The sequence below is a fragment of the Curcuma longa genome, chromosome 5 (genome assembly GCF_044706935.1).
Source record: "Curcuma longa cultivar G26 ecotype Majalengka, Jawa Barat chromosome 5, ITB_CL_G26_1.1, whole genome shotgun sequence".
Taxonomy (NCBI): Eukaryota; Viridiplantae; Streptophyta; class Magnoliopsida; order Zingiberales; family Zingiberaceae; genus Curcuma; species Curcuma longa.
The window spans coordinates 10,271,380-10,294,667 of NC_133865.1; the positions used below are offsets into that span (position 1 = coordinate 10,271,380).

Below are 23,288 nucleotides of genomic sequence, written 5' to 3' on the forward strand. Positions count from 1 at the left end.
AGGTTCGATCTGTTGGTGCTCCCTGTACCAACAATTTCATCTTTAGTTTTTAAGAATTTCACCCACGTATATCTTGAATAATCATCGATAATAACTAAGCAGTATTGGTTTTCGCTTAGTGACTTAGCCCCACGAAAGTCGAAGAGGTCTAAGTGTAATAATTCAAAAATTGAATTAGATTGAGCTTGACTAGTTGCCTTATGTGTAGTTTTAGTTTTTTTTTTTTGTTGGCAAGCATTACAAATTTCGTTTTCTAAGTTTATTAAGGTTGGTAGTCCTTTTACTAGTCCATTGTGACTTATTTTTGAAATAAGTCTAATATGTGTGTGACCCAATCTTCTGTGCCACAACCTAGTTTCCTCTTGCTGTGTTAACAAACACTTATTTGAGGATATTGGTAGGTCAATATTATCTTTTCTAATTCCAGTTAATTTTACTCCTGAGTTTTCTATGTTTTCAATTAAATATTTTGATTTAGTGAATCTAACTGTGTAACCTAAGTCACACAGCTAATTTATGCTAAGTAAATTAAATTCAAATTTTTTAATCAATAATACTTTCTTAATTATAAAATTTAAATCTAATTCTATATTATTTAAGCCAATTATCTTTAATTTTCTGTTGTTTTCGAAGGCAACGGATCCTAAGTTTTTAAACTTGAGTTTGGTGAATTTTGATTGATCTCTAGTTATATGTCTAGCGCAACCGTTGTCCAACATTCTACTGTCCAATTTCTTGTGTTCCTACATAATGAAACACTTAGTTGGATTTTATGGATCTTGGATTAAAAAATTAATTATTAATTAAGGATTGAGTTTAAAATAATTTAAGTTAGTTAATTTTGAAAATAATTTTGAAAATAATTTAAGTTAGTTAATTTTGAAAATAAGTTAATTAATTTTGAAAATAATTTAAGTTAGTTAATTTTGAAAATAAGTTAATTAATTTTGAAAGAAGTTAAGTTTATTAATTTTGAAATAATTTAAGTTAATTAATTTTGAAATAATTTAAGTTAATTGATTTGAAAATAATTTATGTTTAGAAATGTTAATTAAGTTAGGTAGAATTATTTTCGTTTGTTGGATTGGTTATTAAAACATTATTACCTAATTCATCTCACCCAGTCTAAATGATCAAGCAGTAATCCTAAGGGTTTGTGTGAGATGATTTTTTAATTTTATCTTGGTTTATTGTGAAAGGTATCTATATTTGATTAACCTTAATTTAGATTCAGGTTTAACCGTCAATTGATTAAATACACATTTCAAAAATTGATTTCCAGGCCATGGCAAGGCACAAAGGCCTTCTTGGTTATCGGAGCAATGACCACTTTCTAAGACAAAATCAATTTAAGAAATTATGTATTTAACCAACTTGTTGATAAACTTTGGTCTAACTAGTCTAAGATGTGGCGAGGTAGCTTCGGTCAGTTTGGTTTGACTAAGTGAATCAATTCAGGTACTCCTTACCCTTCTTGATCACTTAACCTAACTTCCCTGACGTACTATCATCTCGCCCCACCCTGGTACTAGGTTGGTAAGTATTAATCAAATAGTTCGTCCTTAGTCTAACCTAATTTTCTATTGTAGAAAAAATAAATCTAGGTTAAGCATGTGATCAAACAATGAGATTTGGTTCCCCCGGGATCGTGCCCCTTGATTGGTCGAATCAAGTGAACCTGATCCTTGGGAATCAAATATTGGTTCGGTCTGACTGGGTTAACCAGTCTTGACTTAGGAACTCACGCTTGGACTCTAGGTCGGTTTCTACGTGTGAGTGCAATGAATGACTTATTCTTAGCCGCATACCCGATGCCCGATCGATTGTATCCAGCATTCTGCGATCCAAGTATCATATCCAGATATTTAGACCCGGAGGTGAATTTTTCAAGCGATCTTCTGAGCTCGCCGACTTGAATCTTCAGTTGAGCATTTTCTTCCTCGAGTTGAACTCGAGTCGAATCCTCAACCGATTCATTCTGAGTTGGTGGCTCAGGGTTGAGTTTCTCCTTGAGGAGTACTAACTCCTCTTGGAGCGATTCAACCAAGGCATCGGCCTTAGCTAATTTTTTACTTAAACTAATAATTATTGAAAATAACTGTTCGTTACTTATATTAGGTTTCGGGCCTTCTGAACCGGATATGGATCTGTGGCTTTCGCTGTCCGAGTCGTAGTCGGTTTGGTTCGGTTCGTCCTGGGCCGGTAGAGCGAGGAAGCTGGTTGTCAGTTCCTCGTCTGAGTCTTTGGAAGATGACTCGTCCCAAGTCGCCTTTAGCGCTTTCCGTTTCGCCTGCCGATCCTTACGTTGATTTAGGCAGTTTGCGATGAAGTGTCCTTTCCTTCCGCATCCGTAACACTTCATTTTAGCTTTTCTGGTGGACGACTGTCTTGCTTTGTTAACGACCTTCTTAATTTTGGATCGCCGAATTCTGCGCTTGTTCTGGAATATTTTCTGGACGAGGTTGATGATACAACCCACAACTAGTGTCACGAATGAGCCTCAAATTAGAATTTATAATCGAAAACCCTTAGTTCACAAAACAAATATAATATAGGGGCCACGAGTCGTATTTTCCAAGAACTAGTAGAAAATTATATGAATCAAGTTAAAATGTCGTTATTTGGGGGTTTTTCAAATATAAACGGGGTTTTGGTGTTTATCAACGTAAATGAAAAGAAACATGAAATCAAAAAAACAAGAAACAATGTAGTAATAAAAGAAATAAACCTAAGCAACAATTAAAAATAAAATCATGAATCAATATAAAGTCTAACAAGCAATTGCAACCTGAACACTTTAAACCAAGAAATAGAACTCACTAAACACTTTAAACTAATGAAACATAACTTCATGATCCATGCAAGCAAAGAACAAACAGTGTAGAAAATTTAGCTAAATGGAAAATGCAATCTCATGAACTCACTAACAATTGTAGGACATAAACTCAATTACACAAATTAAATGCAATGAACTACAATTATTCTAACTACTTAAACTTGCCAACCACAAGCTGATTCACAACCAAACCCTGATACAAGGCTGATACAGAATAGTAATAGGTAAAGTTTCACTTTCAGAATTTAAGATTCAATGAAATTCAGTTTGAGAAATGTTGAGTAATTGAAGCTAAAGAAACTTTAAAGAAATTAGAATCCAACTAAAAACTAAAGCATTAACCAGTAACACAAATTCATGAGTTTTGATCAGAACACAAATCGGAAATAGAATTACAAAACAAGAACATAAACAAAAATGCAGAAATCAAATAACCGATCTCAGATCTTCCCTTCAATCATCAATCTCCTCCTTGCCGTCACACAAAGCCTGATCAAGGATCAAAACTACCAGAAAAACTCCTATCAAAACCCAGTTTGATTTGATCTGAATGAATTTGATTGAACGCAACTTCGGAAACCCTCCTTGTGTCTTTGATGAACTTTGAAAACCGAGGACTCTTCTTGGAAGCCTCTACCACATCAAGAATCTCAGCTTCGACCTTATCCAATGCATTTGCTTTAGTTGCAGCAATGAAAAGAGCAGTTGCATAATTTCCAGAACCTCCAAATAGTTTCAAGGGCACCTGTATTCAATCATGATAAAATGAATAAAAACAAGAAAATTTAATGAACTAACATAAGATAGGAAATCAATTACAATTATTTGCAAGACAAAAAAATTGTTTAGCAACACCCATTGGGAATTCCTTATTTAGCATATGCACTATTTTCACTCCCACTTTGACTAATCTCTAATAATAAAGAGTTTCCATTTTTTAAGTCCAGAAGAAACCTACATTGTAAGAACATTAGCTCTATGAAGAATAGGGTGGAATGAAAACCCACGATGTTCTTCTCAATAATCCACTAGAAACTTTCACCTTTCTTCTCAGAAGGCAGTTTACTTTCCTTCCACCTCATGCACATTTATTACTTAATTTAATTTCCACAATTGTGCATGTATCTGCATTATGAATAACCATACGTATACAAAATGCCTTACATGCATGTTTACTATTCTCACTCCAAAGGATGTAAATGTATGTTCTATTTTGTGATGATTCAAAACATAAAAGCCCTGTTGAAAGGAACATCAGGGGATTCTAGGTTCATACAGTTCACAAATTAATCTGTACCATTTGTTAACTATGATATGGTTTGAGTCCAATCAATAAACTATGATATGGTTAAAGTCTATTCATGACTAAGATGTCATACAGAAGATACAATTCCAGCTACAGTGGCAAAATAAAGGACTAGCTTGCACAGATAAAAGCACATTCCACATATTTGAAATTATATGCCAATATACATCATGATGTGATGCATCTAAATCTTATCTGTAGAAAGTATAAGCCACATAGCTATAAGGCAAGAGGCACAGGTCAAGTCTCCTATTACCAACAAGAAAGGAAACACTAACTAAATGCTGGAAATAAAAATGAGAAAACCAGAAGAACAAGAGAAAAAAACTGTCAGGAGTTTCTCATTCCCATGCATGAATCTTTTGAAATCCTCCATGAGAGTCCATACTCAAGTGAATCACAGATATGGAATATGGCCCTCAAGAAGATCTACAATAGTGTAGAAATCTAAAAAACAAATTGATGAATTGAACACACAGTAGCACATACATTATCAGATTACATGATGGCAAACCACTAAAAAAGTTCACTTTGTGCTATTTCTTCCTAAATTCATAGAGTTGAATAATAGCAATGCATCAAATCCAACAAGTTCCACTACCACCCTGCGCCTATGTTTTTTCACGATTAAACCAAAAGGCAGCAATAACATAACAAAAACATAATGGAAATTACATCTCATTATGACATTTACCTTGACCTTTGCTTCAGTTGGTCGTGTCTGGGTCGCAAAGGTCCTCAGCCCCTGCAGAAAAGATCTCAATCTTTAAAAATCAAAGCATACAAACATCAGAAGTTGCAGAGATAGATATAAGACCTTAACTAAACTAAAAAAAGAAAACATATACTAATCTTTGCGAATCGAAACCAAATGCAACGTGAGAGAATAGGATAAGGCTGCCCTCAACAAAATAAAAGTGGAAAAAAGGTAGAATTGCAAAGATCGGGTTGTGAAATCTTACCGTGCCAAGGCTCCCCAGGGACCCCTCGGCGGCCGATCGAGCACAGAGGACCGATGATTCGGTGGAAAGGGCCTTGGTTAAGAGAGGGAAGGCAGATCTGAGGCGCCCCGATAGAGCCATCGCACGATCTCCGGCCCACGATTGCGGGAAGACGTCGGCCTAGGGTTCTACCTCTCGCGCTCCTCCTCGTTTACTCGGAGGCGACGGTTTTCCCACAATTTATTGATTATCAAAACCTACTCGATCGAAATTTCCCTTCACCCCCGATATTTTTCGAAAATATCAATTACCTCCAGGGTAGCCAAATTCATGTCGCCCCTCCTTATTATTATTATTATAACATTATCCGCTCCTTTTTATTATCATCTATTAAAATAAAAATTAAAACCAACAAAATGCATTAAAGTGGATCCCCATTTGGCAACTTTATATATATATAAAATATATCATACATATATGAACACTTTTGAGTGTCATTAAAAAATTACATATTAAAAGAAAATTTAAATAAATAAATAATATATATATATATATTAGATTTATAGCTGATTAGGAAAGAAAGATGTCTATTTAATATTAAAATAATAATAATTTTGATCATATTAACCTACATTATAGGAATTTTAAATAAAATTGATACACATATAGTATTATTTTGATTTTTTTAAAAAAATATTGGATGCCTATTTTGATATTTTCAAGAGGTTCTTTTAATTTTTACTCTTTAAAATTTATTATTTTTAATTGTGATTATGAGTCAGCGTCCACTATCAGTGTTGATTTTGAAAATTAATCTCAATATCAATTTATTCAATTTAATTAAATTAAAATTTTTAAAATAAAATCAAATTAAATTATTTAAAATAATTAATATTTAAAAAATTAAAATTATGAAATAACTAAATCAAACTTTTAAATTCAATCAATTTAATCGATTAATTCAATTTAATTTAATTTTTACTCACCCTTTGCTTGCTTCTTTAGTCTATAAATTATTTTTCACCTTTTACATTGATATGCAAGCTTTCTTTCTCCCTCTATCTATGCCTCAAATAGAATCGTCAATTTGGATTAGGTCCGTCGGATTGATCCGCCTCTCAATTTAAGCATATTAGATTGAAATTTTATCAATCTATTTTAAAATGGATCTAAGTGGGCCGATCCACCTAAGTCCGCAACCCATGTAAGGTTGGCCCACTAAGTTTGGGTTTACCCTGTAGGTTGAGATAAAAAAAATCTTTCAAAATTTAAAACTAAAGTAGAAAATTCAATGAACTTGGATTGACCCACGGGTTGAGAAAAAAATCTCTTGTAAAATCTAAAACCTCCCAAGATAATGGCTGGTCAGTTTGATCTATCCCGCTATGGATTAACCCGTTATATGATAAAGTTTTTAACGGATTGATCCACCCTACTATAGATTAACTCATTTGACAACACTATCCCCTAAATAATTTGTACTTATCGACCAACCTTACATTCATGAGTCCTCCATCTTTGCCCGTATATTGCCCTTAACTGTCATTGAGAAGGGATATATATTTTTACATAAAAGATTAAATTAGAGGTTATATCAATGGGTTAAACCCATAAATTAGTGATTAAATTTAGAATTCCATTGAGTTTTATGAGTGAAAGTTAGTTTTCTTGGTAGTTTATAATTGTTGTGCCTCACCTTACCTCCATACTGTACTCATCAGTTTAATCGAATTTTTACTCGCTCTCAATCATATTAACTCAAAATATACAAAAATAATATAACAACAATCAACAACAACAACAACAACCTAAATATGTATCTAAATAAGATAACTATATAGATCCTCCTACATTTAAACTCAATCTTCTACTGTATACTATTATCATTTATATTTAAATAAATTTTATCTGATTTTATCATGGTTATACATTATCCAATATCAAATAGACAGATAAAGTTAAGTAATATCTACTGAAGCAGTGGATTCAAGCAGCTTCTCAAGATTGATCTCTGTTGTCTGAAACTTGAACTTGTATCCACTTTGCAACCATGAGCTGATGCAGATGAAGGGTTGCATGCTGGTGTAAGGCAAACAGAGCTGCCTCTTGTGTGCATCCTCACCTTTGCTGGTGAACAACTCCTCAGGCTCTACTGAGGTCCCCTGGACAGCTAAAAAATCCCGGGCCATGGCCGAGAGACGAGGGTAGCGCATCCTGTTTGCCTTCCACCAATCAAGGACATCGGTCGCGATTGGCAGGGGAGGTTCAGATAAGAATTGGGATAGTTCATCAGCAGCATGACTCATGGTTGAACGACGACGTCTCTTTCTTGCAATCTCTTCAGCAAAGGAAACAATGTTGCTTCCATCTGTAGTCTCTTGGGTGCCAAACCCGTTAGTCATAGCAGGGAATTGGCTGCCGGAGTAGTTTCTCATGAAGTAGCTTCTTGCTTCCTCCAAATTCTTCTCCAAGTTAAGGTTCTCAGGTATGAGCTCCTTCTTTATTCTTGGATCAAGAATTGCAGCTGTGAAGGTAAAATTGTTATAGGCCCGGGTGCAAAAGCTTCTTGCTCTCTTAGCCATATCGTCGGCTACACTTTTCAGCCACTCTTGGCGACAAGAATTCCGGCAAGAGCTAATTAACTCGAAGACATGGTCCATGAAGAAAAGAACCAGACCAACTGTAGGAACTTTACTTGTGGACAGGCTAGTTGTTATCTTATAGAGTGGTTCCAGATACAAATGTAAAATGTTGACTGCAGATTTCTCGGTTGTGCTCAGTAACAGATTTCGGCTACTCAAAGTTTCTTCATGCTTTTTGATAGTGCTATCCATCGCAGTAGGAGCCTACATGATGAATTACAGACAAAGATCAGAACTCAAGCTTAAAAAGATATGAAATCCATGATGAAGGTGATAGCCATGAAAACACTACCTTCCTAACGATGTCAAGCATAGCATAGTCACCACTCCAGCTTGTTGAGGAATCAAGGGGGAACTTCCATGAACCTTCATTGTGAAGTGTGAGAAATTGTTTAAAATCCTCGGCCATATCAGGATAAGAATTCAACTCGAGGACAAATTCTCGAATCTTAGATATGATAGGTTTTGGAGTTCTCAGACCGTCTTCTATTATTGAGTTCAGGGTTCGTGCAGCACAAGGAATGTAAAAGAAAGGCAAATTATGAGTATCTAGGTCCTCCTTTAGGGCATGGCATGCATGAATAGCCTGTTGACTGTCGTCATTTGTGCAACAGAGAATCTTTCTATCAATGTTAAAGGTCGTAAGTACCTTCATCATGGCAGTTAAGATATCAGATCCAGTACGCGGATAAGGGATACGACAGACATCAAGAAGAATCTTGTGCAAGGACCAGTTCTCATCTAACCAGTGACACGTAACTGACATATAAAATATTTGCTCAAAGGAAGTCCAAAAATCCAGAGTAATTGAAACCTTTGAGTTTATATTTTGCAATGATGCCCGGACATCTTCCCGCATACTTCTGAAAACCTCAAGAGCTACTGCTTGCATCTTTTCTTTAGGCCAAATCTCTACAGATGGATTTAGAAACCTAAAGGAATTCAAAAGCACCGCATTAGAAGTAAGAGGAACAGAGGCTCCAATGAGCCATCTGAGCAGCAACCAGTTCAAGCGATCAAGATCAATTGAAGGTTTCGATCGAGGCTGAGGCTTTTTTGGTGTAAGAACAGCTTGCTGGACTTGCTGGACACCATCAACAAGCTGATCATAGCCTGGATGACGATGACTGAGATGCCTACTAAGATTTCCTTCATTCAACAGAAAAACAGTCAGCAAAAAGGAAGGGAAATGTGAAATCAGATCGACATCAAGCAGTGTGACGGGGTGAGATAACTGTCACCTCCTACCTTGATGCCATGATTTCCACTTACGGCACATCTCACAGAACCAAGACAAAGTGACCAACCAAGTTAATAACTATTAGCAACACTGGCCAACAATAGGTACTCTAAGTAAACAATAATTGTTGCATTCATATCACTTCTCCTAAGGCTTGTAGATGAAATAGTACTTGTTATAAAGCATACTTTCTGTAAGAAGAAAAAAAATGGTTTTCTAACACAAAGCGAGAAGAATAATAGTCTAGTTACTCTTGTGATCAAAGAAAAACACATACTAATATCACAGAATACTGAAACAGTAGAGAATATTCAAATTCACCTGTAGCAGTGGTTATAGAGTAACTTTGTTTGCAAAATTTACATCTGCGACTCTTTTCATCTGGAGCTGTTTCAAAAAATTTTAGATAGAATGAAGTCATAGACTTTTTTCTCAGTTTCAATGGTGGACAATCATTTCCTTTCTCTGACAAGTTCAATGTAGCATCTGCAGTTGCTATTGATGGAACACACATCATGTCCATTTGATGTCTTTGATTCCACCTCTGTAAAGAAGAACTTAAAAGTTTATTATTTGAGTATTTGAAGTGAAAAAGGTAAATTTTTCACTAAGTAGAGAACTCATCAGTTTTGTGGATGATTCTGAATAAGAATGTAAGATCATTATGTAAATTCCACATAGAATACAGGAAAGCTTAAGCTTTAGATATCTTTGTACCATTCACTACGAAGTTTTTTCCGATGCTATTCCTTCAGTCCTAAAAACTGCCAGTTGTGCCATCTAAGGAAAAACCAAATAGCATGAATGAGAGGATTGCTAAACACCACCTTAAGGTAAAGCTGAGTCCATGAGAAGTGCCAACAAAAATGGGTTCATTTGGGCTACATTTTATGAGACAGAGAAGAAATATCAATTAAGATTCACAACTAGTAAAGGTACTCATGATATGGTGACTCAGTCATTACCTAGTTAATGAGATGAATGATTAGTTGAAACTTGCTCTAAACCCATTTATGTTAGTTTCTATTCAGTCTAACCAAAATGCCAGATTATACTTTTTTTCTCTACTTCAAAAGCACACTTTGCTAACATTGGATCATATTCTCTTAACATCTTTGCAAAGAGGCATGCTTTAGGTTACATATCATGCTTGTGTCAGAAGAGGTACAGACAACAGTACTACAACATATACGGAAACTTGTCTTAATTGTTAAAAACATAATTCGATTTCATCCGAGTCCCTATGGGCTTAGAATGCACGTAGCTCGAAATCTTATGCAGCCTTACAGCCTTACATGAAGTATTGGGGCATGCTTACTTGCCTCGAGCATACATCTAGATGTAACACATTCGGTTCTAAAATTTTCTACACAGATGATCAAAAGAAGCAAAAATGGGGAAGAAAATCCACTCAGACTCATATTCAACATACTACTGTTCATGGTGTTTTCTAATAAGAGCACACTATTAGATGCATGCATCAAACAAAGCGTATCAAACAGAATTTAGCTAAGCTAGCTGCTGTTAATCTACTATCATTTGGGCTTTTTGGTGAGTTGGTCTACATTGACTGCTCTTTTCAAACTGGTTTGCCTACTTTTAAGCTATCAAACTTTTAAGTAGCCGAAAAGCACCAAGATAGTGGAGAAAGTACCTTCCACTAAAATTCTAAGCTCTCATGCGAGTACAATTATCGAACAGCATGTGCCATTAAATTGTCGGAGAGAGCACTTCGAGCAAGCTGCTTCATCTTGAGCAATCGGATCTGGCCTTTGCTTAAGCGATGGAAAGCTTCTGCCCAAATCATGAAATCAAAAGCTCCCACGAACTTTGCTGCTTCTCCGTAACTGGCGACAACGTTCCACCGGGTTCTATGAAGCAACATCAATCAGTGCGGTGTTACACGGGCACTACTCGACGGACGAAATGATAAGATCAAATTTTTACCTCAAAATCATCGCCAAAAGGCGCGAAACTCGAATTGGAACCCCGATCCGCACGAAGAAGCATCAGGCAATGATCCTTTTGGGATCAAGCATCAGGGCATCGAGGCGCGGGATCGAGAACCCCAGCCACGCTCAATTCGCCGTCGGCGAGGACGGAGACGGCGGAGAGGAGGAGCGAGCGCGCCGAAGTGGGGGAGCCGATCGAAGCCGGGCCTGAGCCGAGAGGATTGCTTTTCGCTGTGAGAAAAAACGGGGGAGTCAGAAGGCGACGCTTGGAAAGGCAGCGTGTAGCTTCGTTCACGCCGCCGTTAGCTTCTAACGGCGTCGGCTTGATGGGTTCGGCTAACTCACGTGCAATATAAATAATTGTGCTTTAATTTTAGAAATTTTAGTCAAAATTATATTAATACAAAGGTATTTTAAGAAAAGATAAAATGTCATTTTAATATTAAAAAAAAACTGGATCACGAAAAAATTAAACACTTTTAATAATAAAATAAAAGTTGAGTATAAAATATTTTTTATTGAATAAAAACCTTTCACCGACCAGATAAAATAAATAATAAACTAAGCATGCACCTCGCTTTCTATCCCGGTTTTCTTCCCCTAATTGACGTTCTTCGCCGATTTCCTCCCCTAATTAACCTTCTTTGCCTCTAGTTTTAGGTTTTCTTGATTCAGTTCTAGGTTTTATTTTGTGATTAATAAAGAGTTCTAAGAACGTATAAAATTATTTTATAAAATTTTAAAATCTACTATTGTCTTTCAAAAATGATTAGACTAAGTTATAACAATAGAAAGCCCCTAAATTATTGGTGTAATATTTTATTTGATGATTGACAAAGGAGTAGAAGGGAAACTTAAGTTAAATAATTCAGTAATCTCTCGTAGTGTTAAAAATCCTTTGATCTATAATTTAACTTAAAAAATTATCAAATATAAAAAATGAGGAGATTGTTTGTGCAATCTGTCTTTAGGATTTCAATGTTTGACAATATACTTAGGTCTGATTAGTTTGACCAAGGGTTGATTTAAACAAGACCTAATGTTTGAATGTGAGTAAAATCTAATCAGGTCAAAGTTGACTAGATGATTAACAAGGGAAGTCTTAATTGGAGGTTAGGAAAGAAGTCCTAGTCAGTGAGACTAGGTAAAAAGTCTTGGCAGATTAAGGATATCAGGCGGGAAGTCTAGACGGGTCAGTGGACCGGACGTCTAGTAGGTTGATGGGTCAGCGACGATCGGACATCGAAAGTAAAGTTCTGAGGGTCAGAGGATTGGATGCTGAGTAAGAAGTCCAAGCAAATTAAGGGGGACCGGATGTTTGACAGGTGAAAAATCTACTAAGTGACTAGTCCTAACTGAAAGTTAGGCAAGGGCAAGTCTAAACAGGTCAAGGGTGATTAGATGTTTGACAAAAGAAAATCTTGAGAGAGTAACCTTCAGGTAAGTCTAGTAGGTTAGACCTACAAGGTAAGACTTAAGTAAATCTAGTAGGTTGGATAGACTACAGTAAGGCTTAGGTTGTTTGCTTGTTTGTTGTATACTTATCTTATAAAAATCAGAAGCTAGAAGCAAATCTAAAAAAGTATGATAGAAGCAAACATGAGCAGTCAAATTAAGCCTAGAGTCAACTCAGGTTAAACCTGGTTGAACCAGCTCCTGACGCCCAGGTCATATTCCAAGCGCCCGAACAGTCCAAGCGCCTTGGTCTGGTCCAGACACCCAAATAGACCAGGTAGATCCAAGTGCTTGGATGGTCTAGGTGCTTGGACTAGGATGAGCATTGGCTTGGGAAAAGACCGAAGGTGCCGAATCAGATTGAATCAGTTCGAGATGTCCGAAAGAGTCTTTATAAAATCTATACGAGCAGCATCAAAGATCAATCAACTAACAACTACTCTCAAATTCCGTGATGCTCGTGAACGCGATTGAAGCTATGCTCGTGCGACTGGAGAAATTCCAGGAAGGGTGCATTGCGTTCAAGACTTCTAGATTGACTCTAATTGAGTGTTTGTGATAATTTGTCTTACTCTTTACGTTTTATTCTTTTTCATTATACTTTGACTGTAAGACAGATTTCTCCACTTTCGAAAAGAGTTTCAAAAAAGAAATCACTAGTGAACGGATATCTTTCGTACATAGATCTTTGAATGTATTAACCCTGGAGGATTGAAAAGCAAATAAATCCGTGTGTCATTATATTTTGTGTTTTAAATTTCACTGTCAATTTTTTGTGATAGAATCGAATGATCGAATGAATGAGATTCACACCTTCCCTCTCTTTCACCTGCAACAGTCCTGTTATGGTTTGGTATCTTGAGCTACGTAAACATGAATTATAGATGGAAATGGGGGAAAGAAAGGAGGCTTTAGAGAAAGACATTGCAAGACAGAGAGAGTTAATTCGAGAGAAATCATATTAGCTGAAGGACCCCCTTGATCTGTTACGCGTGGCAACCACTAGTAGAACTTCTGCTTTCCTCAAGTTCTTGCTTTAAAGAGACACCTCTATGAAGTGACTGATCATTTACTGTGGAACACCCACTTTTACCATGACTAATTTGTGAAGGAAAAATAGGTTTAACATCTTCAAAATCTGCTTGCTCAGATTCTTCATCACTGGACAAGTCGATGAAGTTCTGTATAGCTCATCCTGAGGACTGCAGTTGCAACAGACATCAAATGAGCATAAACCAACAAAAAAAAATCCTCCAAAGACCATTAAATGAAAAAAAAAAAAAACTTGCAGGTTATGTAGGACAAACATAGAAACCCTGAATTCTTTGATTCACAGGAAACAAGAAGATAAAAGCAGATCACTGAATAAAGGAAAATCACACCACTTGCTGTGCAAGAGAGAATTGGAAAGAAGTCTCTGGACCTCCACCCCACGATAATAGTCAGCTAGAGCCAAGTCATCACAAGTGAAATAGACCTTGTCACCCACCTGCAGAGGAGCACCGAAGCATTTAGCTTAAAATTTGTGCACAGTTCATCAACTCAGTGGCCAAAAATGGAGCTACATCAAACAGGTCAGGCCTGACCCTAGTTAAATTTTAGATGGATGATTTATATATAGGTCATTCGAAAAAATATAAAAAAGGCTTTTGAATATGTTGTACTCGTGTATTTCGCACCAGAAATCATACAAATATTGATAATTGTAAAATATGTGAATAACTTTTTGCAGAAGATTTGATAAAAAAATCATGCATTTTATCTTTTTATATATTTAAGATTTATAAAAGCATCACGCACCCATTCAGAAAATATTCTAGCACTACCTCTGCCTTTGATTGCAAGAGTGATTATGATTAAATAAGCTCCCTTCGGCCTAATGGACTGTACGATCCACTATCCTAATCCACATGAAAACTAAAGCCGCAGCCCTGCAAAACAGTTTTAAAAAATTAACAAAAAAGCAAAAAACACACTAAAGTTTGAATCACCTTGTAGATCTTTTCTCTGCAAAATGTGTCATAAATAGACCTTATCATGTAGATATTATAATTTATAATTATCCTTTCTTGTCTAAAACTAACCATATCAACTGTCTAAGGACTTCATAATAAGTTTTTTAGGGACTCGACGAATACACACTTGACAACTATTTTCAACTTTGATATCATTTTATCCATGTTATATTCAAGTCGCCGTATAGTTCTCATAATACTCCTACCCTCTCCTTAAATATATTTTGCTTCTCATCCTTTAACTTCCACCACTTAATTCTAGAAGTCGTGCATATTTTCCTTTTGTTAATACAATGAGGCGTATATAAAAACTACAACCTATATTGGGTAATTAGTTTTCTCTAAGGATTATCTTGTATAAATCTTTATAACCTTCTTCCTAACATAATAAAATCAATTTGAGATTTATTATTCCCACTTTTGAATGTGACCAAGTGTTATTAGAAAACGTATTACATAGTATAAAGTAATGCTATCGCAAAATCCAATATAATTTTTCCTCTACATTTTTTGTTCCAAACTCATAACTCTCATGATTTTAACCTATATGTCCAATCTCCTCCTATTAAAATGATTTCGGTTAGTAGAATGTTTTGCAATGCCCTCAAACAAAACTTCCATAGTTTCATCAACCTCATAGGAAGCATAGAAAAAGGGCCATAGCACATATCCAGGGAAAACAAACCTGAAGTGTACCACGAGGGATTGCAATAGAATCTGGCTTGCTTCCAAATGAACTCCAACTTTTTTGAATTAATGTTAATGCCCTTACAACCTGCAAGCAATTCAAACTGAATAAAACTACAATCACATCAAGTTGAACCATTAATTTCCTAGGAAAAAAAACTTATTCAAAACATTTACAGATGGAGATACGATAATGACATGGACAAATTGTTAGAGTAACATGAAAGAACATTCATGTAACTAGCAATGGTTGTTTTTTCAGAAAAGAAAGGAGTCACACTGACTGTAAATGCCATAATGGCTTCACTGATTTGGATATATCAAATGTTGTCATGATGCAGTCAAACTATCTCTATCAAATTAGATATTTGATAGAGATAACCGAGTACACTTATTCATAGTTGCATGTAACGAACTGAGTAAACTGAGAAACTAGTCCATTAACTTGATAAAGAACTGTTGGCCAAAAATGTTTAAGCCTATAACTATGCTAAAATTAATAGACTCATCTTGGTCTTATGAACTCACTTGTATTAGCCAATAACTTCCAATGGGACTGAGGCATCACAATCTCCTCCGCTTATAGCCAGATGTCCTCATCAAGGTCCAAAATACTCAGCCACCAGCTTAGAAGGCCTAAAGGTGGAGCACCAACATCTTATAAGGCTTAATAGTGGCTCCACCATCACAAACAACCCTTTCCACTTAGATCAACACACCAAACGTAAGACTAAGGTTGCTATGATACCATACGTGATCATCTGACTGAACTGAGATAATTGTTCCAACTTCATAGGCTTGAACTATTAACCCAAAATGCTTAAACCAATGTTAATGATAATAGAGTCATCTAGGCCTTATAAACATTTTTTATCAGCCCAAAACTTCCAAAGTGAGACTAAACTGGAATTCTACCATGCAAGCAGATAAAAACATTATTCAGTATTCATTTACAAATACTTAGATTTTTAACATTATTTATATTACAATTTATTTAAATAAATTTCATAAAACTTAAAATTAAGGAACTCATATGTGGTCCAACCATTTGTGCTTTATGAAATGACAGTCATATGGCGAATGTTAGTAGGACTTGGGCACGACCGAACAAGTATTGGACAAGGCTGTGGATCCAAGCATTCAACACGCCTGTTTCTTTAAAAAATTACATCTTAGCAACTGGGATGTTGGGTGTTCACCATAAGTGTGGCGCCCGTGTGATCCTAAACAAGTATGGTGGGATAGATGAAGAATCTAAGTATGAGAAGAATCCACATGAAATTTTCAAAATATTGCTTGCAACATACAAAATAAAGATGACATTACTATAATACACAAAAAGGCAAGTTGAATAAACCACAAGAACCAAAGATTCACAAGATGCATCACTAGTCCCATACTCCCAGGTCAAAATATATGGTTATCCTACATGAAACTAAATATCCATATATTCATAACCCTACAAGTTTAACAATATTTGTGTGCAAAATTCCAGTGTGTTAGAGAATGGAGGATATCATGGCAGTATCTAGAATCAATCAACATAGTGGAGAAAAGAACTGACTCTTTCAAGAGGAAGAAAAAAGGCAGAAGCACTAGATGATTTGCTCCCAGCATTTAAGGCAACAGCTCTTCCTTGACAATCTATTACTGGTGAACCACTTGAGCCACCTTTTGTTCCAGAGGCAGCCTACATAATAAAGGAAAGAACTAAAATGTCAAATTCTCTAAATGAAAATTTGAATTGCATGGGCTAAATAATAAGGAAAAAAAGAAAATCCCAAATTTTGTTTTGAATCACTTGACTGTGACTTGCAAGATGAATAAAATAATGAATTCAACAACTGAGTGGACAGTAAACTGCTTTCTCAGGCAATTTAATGCCGCTACAGTGAAACATTTTTCTGAAAGAGATGAATAAACCTATCAGATTCTAACTAGGTTCAATAATTAGTTCATGCAGAAATGAATGCACATGGTACCTCTTAAATATATATAAATCTAGAAGTTGAGCAACCATATATTGACAGCAAACTAACTGATAGTAAGGTAGTCTATAAAACTTTTTACACTTAGAATTCCATCTCCTATAAACTAGAAAACTTGAGATCAATAGGTACAATGAATTATTATCAATTAATCATCATAAATCAAAATGAATAGTCATCTACAAGACGGAATTATGAAGAAAAAGGATGAAAACTTAATATCAGAATTCTACATTAGCTGTTCTCTATTCAATAAGATCATACCTGCATGTAGAATGTGTTGAAGTCGTTATATCCATCCCTGTATTGAGAATGCAAAAAATAAAAAATAAAAATAAGGCCTTGTTTCCCTTGGAGATATGGCAAATTGAAGGAACAAATATATAAAACATGGAAAGGTGGAAGGGAAGAGAAGGAAAGGTGGAGGGGAAGATGTCAAGTATTCTCCTTGAACAGATGTAAATTAAGAAGATGAACTACTTTTTATAATCAACAAATGTTAATTAGCTTTCCATCGGATATTGAGCTTATGAATTATGAAGGGAAAATGCTTAAATTTATCTTTTCAAATTTTCATCTACCCTCATTTTTTGAGAAAGGAAACAAGAGATCAGGAGGATCTATTCTCCAACCTATCATTTCATGCAGACAGACCCTAGATGAACAAAGACAAGAAAATTAAAAGCTAGGACACCGAGAGTAGTCTACAAGTATGTCCTAGGAATAAGGCACCCAAAAGGAATGTGGCATAAAGTTTCAACATATAACTATATAAGCTGTGGCAAACATTGGTGAGTAACAGATGTTTGCTTTCACAGTTCATAGTCTGAGAACCAAAAATAATTATTTCACGTAGAGTATCATTTATGTGTTTGGAACTCATTAACAAAATAAAGCTATTATATTGATGTGTAACTAACTCAAAGGCTCAAGGATTGAAGGTACTGATCAAAAAAGGAAATCAACAGTATAGTAGAACGGAATAGTATAGAACTACCAAGAAGATAACTGTTAAAATTAGGCATGGGAATAGATCATATTGGTCAGCCTTCAGGATCATCACTGGAGTGATCATGTGCAACTATTTTTTTATTCTACCAGATGTGCATTAGCTTCACGATTCAAAATGAAGGGAGAACAAGAAAAAAAAATCAACTCAACCTTACTTGGAAGAGAGTATGATAGGATGTGTTTACAACAGTCTTCTTAACTGATAATATAGTCAGAATAAAATCATGGTAGTCAGGGAAAGAAAAATGATATTGCAGATAAAGAAAGGAGAGAGGAGAGGCAAGAAAGCATCATGGCATGAGAGAGAGAGAGACCATGTACTTGGAACAGATGTTGAGAAAGCTTTCTCATTGTATGCACATTTCTTCAAAAGAACAAAATTGTATTTTCTAAGTTGTGAGTAATCCATAAATTGTAATAGGACTTTTAGAAATGAATCAAAAAGACACAACATACTTTTTATAATGAGGAGCATCCCTATCCAGACGAGCAAGAGTTCCAGCCAAAATGGAGACCTGTGATTTTATTGAGCCATGGCATAAGAGACCTTAAAATGGATATTTAGACAAATTAAGTTGGTCTATATAATATATTCAGTTAATTGTTTAAAACTTGAAGTTGTATTCCTCTTTGTTCGATCATGCAAGCATGTGTGAAAATATACATGTTTGTAACTCATGGTTGCAAATACCTTCCAATATATGTGTAATTCAGTCTTATATCAGTGACATCACAAGATATAAAGATGGGAAATAACAAATGAACATTATTAGAAGCACATTCACAGAACATACATTCTCTTCAATATACAACATAAAAGTTCTGCATATGATAAAAGCATCCTCAATATCACCAACTATTACATCAATTGGCAATGTTGCCACAACCATAGCACACCATGGCAAAAGGAACTGTTGTGTGCATGCTGAAGACATAAAGAGAGGTAATGTCAAAAAAACATAGCAACATGCCATGGCAAAGAGGAATTGAGCATGTCCTCGTGACATTGAATTAAATATTTAAATATAATACTAAAAAAATATGTTCTCCACACCACTAGACATGTATTAGACAGAAAATTTACTGTAAAACCTTAAGAAAAATATTTAGATTTGATTTAGTTCATGAAAGTAATTTATGTGTCTGCATTTAGTCATGCATAGAAAGTGAGGCATGATACAGTTTCAGGTCTTTTGAAGAAGACACAAAGAATGGTGCAGCAAACAGACCTTGAGACCATCCAAACCAATTTTATTTGAACATTTTATTTATACATTTGGTAATCTCAATATCTAATATATTAATATTGTTACAATATTAGGAGGAAAATTTCCTTGTAGAATCCCTAGGTAGACCTCCTCTAACTATATATGATATTATTAAGGATATGAAAAATAACAAATAGAGCCCTACGTCTTGCACAATTTAAAAATGAGCTCAATTAGCCCACAACACTCCCCGTCATGCCCTCAAGCAAGTTTGAATGTATTGTAGAAAATCCGCTTATTATAAATACATTCAACTCTAAGTCTTATTAATGATTTGGTCAAGAAACCAGTAATTGGTCATTAGAACTAACAAAAGAAATTCTCTAATGAAGTGGCAATTAATGTCTATATGTTTTCTCATGGATGACAAGATATTCAAGATTATATGCATTGCAGCTTGATTGTCATAATAAAGTTTCATCGACTTTGCAAGGGTGTATCCTAACTCAATCATCAAATGCTTAACCTAAATGAACTCACATGTTACGGCCATGACCTTCATGTTGCCTTTGCACTTAATCTTCCAACCATAGTTTGCTTCTTGCTTTTTCGAAAAAAAGAAAAAGAAAAAATTACCTTCTAAGAGAACACAAGCATAAATGTAGATCATATATCTCTAAGGGAACCTGCCCAATTTGCACTGAAGATGGCCTCAATCACCAAATAAGCCACTTTTCCCTAGAGCATCTTTCACCTTTTAGGTAAAATAGATTCAATTTTCACAAATTGGTTGATTATTGTACCAACAAATGAGAAGTCAAGTCTGTTGACTCAGAGATAGTTTAATTTTCCTACCAACCTTTTATTCCTGGAATCAATTAATAGCTCCCCTTGTCCTATTACTAATTTGACACTAGGATTTGTAAGACTATTTACAGGTTTCCTACTATGCCAACCTCCTTGAGCATCATGTTTAGCATGTAGTTGTGCTATGAAATATAGATACCAACAAGCAAAGGAGCGAGAGCTTCAATTGGGAACCACAACGTGAGGATGTTGCATTGAAGGACGACACACACAGTGAACTTTGTCACCAGGGAGATGGTTGCTAAAAACAGATACATGAGAAGAAATGAATGCCAATTAAGAAAGAACAGGTGGCACTAATATCATGTTATGATATTAGGGAAGTGTTCCTCATAAAATCCCTAGCTAACTTCCCTTAATATTATTATGATATAAAAAAATTAGAAGTAGACCTCCTACATCTTAATATTTACAAATGGGCTCAATTAGCCCATAACATATACAATTATTTTGAATATTTTAAACTAAATTATATGCTGTTTTCCAACTTTTAGATTATAATTTGTGATAGGGATGACTAAATTTCGACTACATTATATATGTTCAAATAATTAAATTTATGATATCTTCAATCAGTATGGGCTTAGTTAAGTTGTTGAGGAGTCATGTTCAAAGTAGTTCCCTGTGCTTGATAATTCCAAACATGTACTAAAAAGGTTATAAAGTAGGATGGAAAATGACACAAAGGTTTGGTTAGATGGCTCTATCCTAACGTGAAAGAGACTTTCACAAAAACAAATATTTTGATAAGGACTCCTTTATTATTAACCAAAAAAAAGTGAAGATCTTTTAATTAAAGAATTATATGTGTAATTCATATGTAATTTAGGTATTTAGTGTTTAAGTATAATATGTCCTTAATAGTTTTACACAGTCTGTCACATGATCATTTATGAGGAGATAAATCAAGAAGATATAGTTGGTCATGACAAAGGAGGGTATTGTTTCAACTTCGTTGAAATTTAAACCAACTCAATTATATCTCGGAGGAATTTAATTTTTATCATCTTTTGCAAAAGATGGAATCCACCACCTTAACGGCCCCACACGGTCAGCTCCACGATCTGTGAGGAGGTAAATCGAGAAACTGCAGTTGATTACGACGCAGGAGGGTATTGCTTGGCTTCGTTAGGATTCGAACCCTTATCCTCTTTTGCAATTCTGCTGCGTCGTAACCAACTCAGTTTTGTCCCCGGGGCAATGATGTCGCGGTAGGACATCCAAGTTGTCACTCAGACACCTACAGTTCGATCCCCAGCTATGACATATTTGTAGAAATTTTCTTTCAAATGGGAAGCGCAATCAAAAGATGCTGGACGTCTGAGTTTGCCGCTGCGTGCACTTCCCGATTTATTCTGGTGGCTGATAGGAAACTTCTGTAGGACCGGACCAGTCACCCTCGTATATAGTCAATGGGACTAACTAAAATTTATCATTTAATTTTTATCATCGCACTATAATTAATTAGTACAAGATTCCTCATCAACACTTAAATTATTTCTCCATAAAATTAAAAATAAATTAATAGAATTCCAAGCTTAAATTTAGTACCACTCATGTCCTTGTGATATCAATTTCGTACAATCGTGGACCCCACTGACCTTCGATCCTTTGTGGTTCAATTCGTTTGTCTTTATCTCGGAAGCATGTGCTTCGTCCCCCCAAGTAAACCTCCCTCCACCTACGCCAAAGTTTGGGTGGGTAAAGAAAAAGGAAAAAAGCGGACTGACCCCTCGAATTTCCTAATTTTTTTTAACTTTGCTTCTTAAATAGTTTGATAATGAGGTGTGAATTAAATTTATAACTAATATAATGTTGGGCAAAAAATTCAAAGGGCACTTCAAATTATGTTAAATAATAATAAAAAAGAGGCGTCTATTTTTTTAAAAAAAATATCAAAAGAGATACTCCTTATTCAATCGAATAATTACTATAATATTGTTCTTTATTTTTAATATTATTGTAGCCGCTAGAAATTATTAAGTAATTGCTACAATTGCTTTTAAATTATTTTGATTAATTTGAAATGATTTTGATGAAGTTTAAATAATTTTGATCGAGATGGTAAAGAGTGTTTTGATATAATAGTGTTCGGAGTTTAGAATTTAAGATTCAAGATTTTAAGATTTAGGATTTAATTATAATTGTATAGTAGCCTTCGATAGTTATTATAATGTGAAAAATTAACTATTCATTTTAATCAAAATTACTACACACAAATCATTATTATTTTAAAATTTTCTTTATCAACTTAGTTAAATATTTAAATTTTATCAAAATTATTTTAAATTAATCAAAATCACTTTAAAATAGTTATAATTAAATTTTAAATTCTAAAATCACTTGAAAATAGCTATTAGGTAGTTTCTACATGAAACATTTACCTAATAACTTCTACATAAATTAAAAATATAACAATTTTTTACACTTAAAATAATAGATAATCTCTTTAATCTTATGTCTTTAATTTTTATTTCGATTTTCTTGAGTTTTGAACAAATCTACATTCACTTTGCAAATAAAAGTATAAAAGTTACCATTATATGTTTCAAACATTAATCAGACTGATATGGCGTTCATATTTTTGGATTTATCTTGATAATTCTATATTTTTAAATTTATTTTGATAATTGATGAAAAATATGTTAGATATCTAAATTATCAAAAAAATATATGCTAGATTTGATAGAATTTTTGTTACTTTGAGAGTAAAGTTGTTCGTCTCTGAGGTATGATTGAGTTAGGTTACTGTGCGATAGACTTGCTGAAGTGGACAAGAATTAAATCTCGATGAAGTCGAGATAATGCCCTCTCCGTAGTGGCTAATTGTAGTTTTCTGATTTACCTCCTCGTAAATGATCGTGAGGCTGACCGTGTGAGATTGTTAGAGTGGTGGATTTTATCTTTTACCAAAGAAAAGAGAGCAAAGTTGTTGGGTGGAAAATGTTAGGGGGCGTTTGGTTGGAGCCTTTTCCATTTTCATTTTCTAATTTCCGTGAAGTTGTTGTTTGGTTTACGTTTTCTAATGTCATTTTCTAGAAAATGAAAAGACATTCTCTTAAAAACAGAAAACAATGAAATATTGTTTTCTGATCGGAGAAGAGAAATGAGAAGGGAAATGAGAAAATGGGAAAACGCGG

At 34.8% G+C, this 23,288-nt stretch overlaps 2 protein-coding genes across 2 annotated transcripts; both read right to left on the bottom strand.

Moving 5' to 3' along the window:
* Nucleotides 1-3,329: 3,329 nt before the first annotated feature.
* On the bottom strand, nt 3,330-5,287 carry LOC141829854 (ATP synthase subunit O, mitochondrial-like). The gene is made up of 3 exons (XM_074717341.1): nt 5,105-5,287; nt 4,837-4,887; nt 3,330-3,581 (listed from the first exon to the last, which is right to left on the bottom strand). Exons 1-3 carry the CDS (start codon nt 5,222-5,224, stop codon nt 3,330-3,332), a joined length of 423 nt encoding a protein of 140 aa, XP_074573442.1. The 5' UTR covers nt 5,225-5,287.
* A 1,681-nt stretch (nt 5,288-6,968) lies between these two features.
* On the bottom strand, nt 6,969-11,114 carry LOC141829455 (zinc finger BED domain-containing protein RICESLEEPER 2-like). The gene is made up of 5 exons (XM_074716925.1): nt 10,913-11,114; nt 10,620-10,836; nt 9,287-9,509; nt 8,018-8,874; nt 6,969-7,929 (listed from the first exon to the last, which is right to left on the bottom strand). The coding sequence occupies exons 3-5, from the start codon at nt 9,486-9,488 to the stop codon at nt 7,042-7,044; spliced, it is 1,947 nt and encodes a 648-aa protein (XP_074573026.1). The 5' UTR covers nt 9,489-9,509; nt 10,620-10,836; nt 10,913-11,114; the 3' UTR covers nt 6,969-7,041.
* Between the last annotated feature and the right edge of the window lie 12,174 nt (nt 11,115-23,288).

Bases quoted from the DNA above. Each gene is read 5' to 3' on its own strand.
- LOC141829455 (XM_074716925.1), bottom strand. From the start codon at position 9,488: ATGGACATGATGTGTGTTCCATCAATAGCAACTGCAGATGCTACATTG. The intron at 8,875-9,286 runs GTGAATTTGAAT...TGTTGAATGAAG, and splicing joins CTCTATAACCACTGCTACAG to GAAATCTTAGTAGGCATCTC. The intron at 7,930-8,017 runs GTAGTGTTTTCA...TTCATCATGTAG, and splicing joins TGCTTGACATCGTTAGGAAG to GCTCCTACTGCGATGGATAG.
- LOC141829854 (XM_074717341.1), bottom strand. From the start codon at position 5,224: ATGGCTCTATCGGGGCGCCTCAGATCTGCCTTCCCTCTCTTAACCAAG. The intron at 4,888-5,104 runs GTAAGATTTCAC...TCTTTTCTGCAG, and splicing joins CCCTGGGGAGCCTTGGCACG to GGGCTGAGGACCTTTGCGAC. The intron at 3,582-4,836 runs GTAAATGTCATA...GATTGAATACAG, and splicing joins CAACTGAAGCAAAGGTCAAG to GTGCCCTTGAAACTATTTGG.